This window comes from Olea europaea, chromosome 7 (genome assembly GCF_002742605.1).
Source record: "Olea europaea var. sylvestris chromosome 7, O_europaea_v1, whole genome shotgun sequence".
NCBI classification, from domain to species: domain Eukaryota; kingdom Viridiplantae; phylum Streptophyta; class Magnoliopsida; order Lamiales; family Oleaceae; genus Olea; species Olea europaea.
In genome coordinates this window covers 13,219,950-13,226,098 of record NC_036243.1, presented here as the reverse complement: position 1 = coordinate 13,226,098, position 6,149 = coordinate 13,219,950, and the positions used below count along the sequence as shown (strand labels likewise).

The 6,149-nt window shown below is 31.5% G+C and overlaps 1 protein-coding gene across 1 annotated transcript; it reads left to right on the top strand.

Annotated features, from left to right (window-relative positions):
- Positions 1-1,119: 1,119 nt before the first annotated feature.
- Positions 1,120-2,510, top strand: LOC111397045 (mitogen-activated protein kinase kinase kinase 18-like). Its single transcript, XM_023023734.1, has one exon. The coding sequence runs from the start codon at positions 1,311-1,313 to the stop codon at positions 2,382-2,384; it is 1,074 nt and encodes a 357-aa protein (XP_022879502.1). The 5' UTR covers positions 1,120-1,310; the 3' UTR covers positions 2,385-2,510.
- The last annotated feature ends 3,639 nt before the right edge of the window (positions 2,511-6,149 follow it).

Below are 6,149 nucleotides of genomic sequence, written 5' to 3'. Positions count from 1 at the left end.
AATAACATTATTATTATTTTTTTCAAAAATGTGATTGATACCTTAAAACATATGCGATTAGAAATAAATTTACGATATGAATATGTAAGATTAAATTTGTGAAATTCTCATCATCACTCTAATATAATTCACTCTTGAGGCATTTTATATTTTGACTTCAAAATTCAAAGAGATATGTGACGAACGGATTCTCGACCGCCTCTCATTCACGTAGGCATCACCTGCATGTTGCTACACACCATTAGGATACAAAGGTCACCGACCAAGAAAAAAGCCTTACAATCGTTTGCATTCTAACAGTCAAATCAATGGTCAAACAGAAAGAATGCGTCTCTGTGTGTGGAAGAAGGAAAATGAGCCAAGTGAGGCTAAAGGATCGAGTCCAAACTCAATATGAGATTACTTGATTCGATCGATCCAATTCAATTAATATTATCGATGTCGAGTGGACCAATGTGGAACCTCTTTTGTCATGTGTATGTCATATAATTTATAAATATAATAATATATATACATTTCTATCCAATGATTATTAAATTATATTTTATTATATAATTTGAATTTTAACACTTGCCAATTAGTTTCAATTTGTAACCATGACGAAACATCTCAAGTTTGTTGGGAATCACTACAAGCAATGGAAAAAATGGACGTTTTCATCAAGCTTTAGTAGACGCAACTTGTTTTCGTCATTTTGATACAAATCCACACTTCGTATTATCACGTTGTTAATAAGTTATATAATTTTTTAATCTTGAAAGCGTACTTTCATAATTGAAATAAAGTTAAATAAAATTTAATAAATTGACAAAATAATATCCCGTTTAAATTAACTATGAATAAATCTTGATTTATCGTTTTTCTTTACATTTTGCAAAGTATTACATAACCAATGAAGAATAAATATATATTCCATTACTATCAAATTTATACGTTATGAAGAAATATAAGTTAAATTATATTTAATATACAATAATCTTATCCATTAATTATTTATTATATAATTATTATTGGTTTTTTTTTTTTTTTTAGAAAAACGTTTTTAAATAAATAAGTGAATTGCGTGGTCATTGTTTTATACAAAAAGATGCTAAAATCATTCACACTCGCATGTTTTTTATTCGCACGTTTTGCGTCACCTTTACATACAATTAATAACTCTCCAAGTCCTCTAGATAAATACATGATAGAAATTCCAATTGTTATTCAATTAAATTAGTTCTCGAACTATTCTGTATTTTCTCTTCAGGAAAAGCCAAGAACAACCGATACACCGAAAAAAAATTGGTATTCTGAAATTACGGGCGGAAATGGATTGGGTTCGTGGTCAAAAATTGGGGAATGGAAGCTTTGGAACGGTGAATTTAGCCGTATCCAGAAGCCAGAGCTCTCAAATTCCACAACTGATGGCCGTGAAATCTTGTGGGGCGTCTGTTTCTGATTCGCTCATGAACGAGAAATTGATCCTCGATGAGCTTAAAGATTGCCCAGAAATCATTCGCTGCTTTGGGGAAAATTTTACTGATGAAAACGGTGAGAAATTGTATAATGTATTGTTGGAGTATGCTTCCGGTGGCTCTTTGGCGGATAAAGTGAAGAATTGCCGGGATAATCGGCTGCCGGAGAGTGAAGTCCGGCGGTATACAAAGGCTTTACTGAAAGGGCTTAATTATATTCACAAGTTTGGTTTTGTTCATTGTGATATTAAGCTCCAGAACATTCTTATGTGCCCAGATGGTGGTGTAAAGATTGCGGATTTTGGCTTGGCGAAGAGAGTTGAAAGACAGAAAGTGGGTGATTCTGGGTGTGAATTGAGGGGTACGCCACTGTATATGTCGCCGGAGATGGCTACCGGAAACGATCAGGGTCCTCCCGCCGACATATGGGCACTTGGGTGTGTGGTGGCGCAGATGGTCAGTGGAGCTTCGCCGTGGAGGTGTTTCGGCTTGGCGGAGCTACTGATGAGAATCGGCGTTCATGGCGAGAAGCCGGAGGTGCCCAGTAATTTATCATCAGAAGGAAAAGATTTTCTTGGAAAATGTTTTATTAGTGATCCAAGTAAGAGATGGACGGCTGAGATGCTTTTAAACCATTCCTTTGTAGATGATCAAGAATTTGCTGGCACTGTTACATCAAAAGGTAGTCATCATGAAGATCATGCCTCGACCTCTCCTAGGTGTCCATTTGATTTCCCTGATTGGACAATTACATCTTTGCCCTCGCCGGAATATTCCTCAAAATCTAGCTCATGGTTTCTTGAAGAGGCAAATTCGACAACTGGGTCGAAGTCCATTCCGCCGGCGGAGAGGCTGCAAGGACTAGTGAGCGATCGTCTGCCTCATTGGGATTGGTCCGGTCTAGATGACTGGCTCACCGTTAGATGACGTGAAAATCTTGATAGAATATCAAATTTTTGTAGATATTTTTCTCTATGCCTGATTTTTTCTTTGTACATAAAATTGATAGAAAAATGATTATTCCATGTTTATATGGTTGAACACTCTTGATAAGATTCGAATTTTTTTTTTTTTCAAAATTCTGTTTATTACAGTATAATCGATCTTATTACAAGTAAAATGGTTAAGTTTCAGCATAAAGGAAATATTTACTCTATGATACAAATTTTGTTCGAAAACTGAGACTTGCAGCTATGATTTGGGCAACAGTCTCGAAATTCTGCCTAATTACCACTTTGCACGCGATTTATTTACCCTTTTGGTACCCATTTTTATGATAATGAGAATGAAAAATATAATCGTTATGGGATCCGCACAAGGATTAGAAAGTCAAATATGGTGACTTGATGTGATAGACCACGATCATATTTTTCATTCTTATAGCCAAAGAATGGAAATTAAATAAAGGCTTAGTCTCTTCCAACTAACATTTGAATCCATGACTAGAAACCCTCACATACAATGAAAAAGAAGAGTGAAAAATAAGAGTTATTTGCAAGGAAATTACAGGTGCTGTGTTGGTAGCACACCTATTTATTATTTTTTTTGGCCATATTCCAATGTAAAAAATGTCACAAGGAAATTACAGTTGCTGTGTTGGCAGAGCACCTTTATGTGTCCTTTATTTTATTTTATTATTTTGCCATATTCCAATGTAAAAATGTCAAGTATCATCTAGCAATCCCCCTAACAGTGTTTTATCTATACAGATAGCACGATTGGAAAAATAATTGCTTGTTTGGTCAAATTCATTTTAGCCCATGTTTGACAATTATTATAGTGAGAATTTTGAGTAAAAATGTATTTTAGAATAGTAATTTTTGGGAGAATGTGTGGTTAAAAAAGAATAAATTTTTTTAAATTTACATGTAATATTATTTTATTAAAAATTTTGAAATTAAAAAGAAGAAAAAGAAAGATATATTAAAATTTTAAAGGAATCAAACGAGGGCTTAATATATAGACAAGTACGCATAATATTTATAGATAACTTTTAAACCAAAAAAAATAAAATAAAATACAATTTTAACAAGATTGGATGTGTTATGTTGACCTGAAGGGAATTCTATTCATAAAAATTATACGATCTCGATAAAAATGTGAATGGTACAATAAGACAAATATCATTGTATCTTTAATCCGTGAAATTATATAATATCCAAGTGTAATGTGATGACATCAGACTTTTTAAAAGGGGTGTGAATATGAGAACTTACTACTTAGTTAAAAAAAATAAAACAAAATGAAAAATATTCAATTTTATTTAGCGTCCACTTTCAAACCTTCTCGACTAAGTCCTGTTTGGACCCCATTTTTTGGTAATGAAAATGGGTGGAATAGTATTTTTTTTAAAAATGAGTGGTTAAAAAATAAGGAAATTTTTTTGATTTACGTGTATTATTATTTTATGGAAGATTGTGTGGTTGAAAATATGAGAGTGAAAAATAGAATGTAATAGAATGTAATTTAATGGGGGCAGAAAATCATGCCAGAGATGACTCCCCGTAATCATTTAAGAAATCCAACTAGGTGCTCTTGAAGATACCCTGCTCTCCTAGTTAAGGGGGTGTTCGTGCCCCATTATTTGTGAGTAATATATTATGGAATAGTGATTGGAAATACGTAGTTAAAAAAATTTTTTAATTTACATATAATATTATTTTAATGAAGAATGTGTGGTTGAAAATGAATAATATAGAAAAATAATGAGGTACAATATAGTATAATGGTAGACAAACAAAGCCTAAGTCCATGTTTGACAACCTTTTTTTGGTATAAAATGAATTTTTTAATAGTAAATTTTTGAAGAATTTGTGGTTAAGAGTAAAAAAAAATTTTAGATTTACATGAAGGATATTTCATTGTGAGAATGTGTAGATGAAAATAAGTATAATTATTATTATTATTATTATTATTATTATTATTATTATTATTTTGGAAGAATGGTTATCAAACAAAGACTAAATTCGCAGTAATCCACCTACGTGACTTTGAATAAGTCTTCCAATCAGATAAAGCAATTAGACGCACATTATCTTGCTTTCTTACCTAAACTGGGGGTGGATAAATCTAAGGTCAGATAATTATACATGACAAGGATTAGTCATAAACAAGATAAGAAGTTTAGATCAGCTGCTCTTGGTATTCCTCGTACGGGAATGCATGTTTAGCTCCCGTTTGTCCACCGTTAAAGTAAGAAATGAGTTTTGAAATAATGAATTTTTGAAGAATACGTGTTTAAAATGTAGAAATTTTTTTTGAAGTTATGTACGGAATATTTTATTGTGAGAATGTGGTTGAAAATGAATTTAAAAAAAAAAAAAAGAGTCTTAAAATAATGATAGACAAACAGGAGCTTAATTTGTAATAATGTAGATCAAATTTTAATATCTTCATCTTCCCAATCATGTTCGATGGTGTTGAATACATCAAGCTTGACAAATTTTTGAAGGTAACTCTTAAAACAGCGGACGCTATTTAGAGCATTTTCACGATCCCTCTAATTTTCAAATGCATAATTTAAAGAACATCTCTAAATTTAAAGAATAAAAATTTTGAAATACTCCAACAATCTTTTTATCATTAGAGAGTAAAATTTTTATTACTTTCAATGTGTATTTATTATTTTTTCCTATCTTTTATTTTTACCAACATTTTTCTTAATTATCATATTATTTTCTTCCATTCTTTTTGTATATACTATTTAGTTGGGTCAATATATGGAGCATTGAAAATTAGAATATTTTGAATGTATTTAATTGTAAAGAGTGCTTGGTTCTTCAAACTTGGAAAATCAAACTCAATTTCCATTTTCAATTGTTAATTTGAAGAGTCCTTTGAAACTTTATTATAAGGATAGACATTTTAATAATGAAGAGCGTTTCACTTTTAAAGAACATCTTGAAAATGTTGTTAAAAATAAGAAAAAAGTTATAATATAATCAATTACACTAACATAATAAAGCCTTGCTGCACTTATAAACAGGAAAGTCACATATTTTTTCAAAACAACTCACAGTGGGCATCGATGGGTGATACATTTAGGCTTTTTTTTTTTTTTTTTTTTTTTATACATGGGCTCCACACGTATCTGTTCTGGCAGAATTCTGTGAACTGAAATTCTATACAAATGGAAATTTCCAACATAATATTAGGAGAGTTGATTTTTGTCAACCATTGAAACCATTTTCTTCTACTTATCTGTTTAAAATGTCGTGTCTGATCAAAGTTTTATTTTTTCAAGTAAAATCTCAAATAAAGTCAATGAAGCTTCTTCCTTCGCTTCCAAGTTAGTGGAACCAAATTCTGGTGTTTTCTTGGCAATTATTCACTTTTACCTTTTGTAAATATAAAAACAATCCCACCACGCGTCTCTGATATAAACTCAAGCTACAGTCTAATCTTATCTAAATTTTAGACAAGTCATTAAAGAAGTCAAGTCGTATCCAATAATATAACTATATATTCCTTTGTTTCCTATCTTTATCTAATTAAAGAACATAGCGCCACTTCAAATTTTAACCAAAAGTACTGTCCACGAAAGAGAACTTTAAGTAAGATTCTCTCTAAAGTAGGAAAATAAAACTTTCCACTGTGGGTCGAAGAATATGAGCGTTTAAGTAAATTCACATTGATTATTAAACTTTAGACCATGTTTGAACCTCTTTTTTTTGGGGGGTGGGGGGTGGGGGG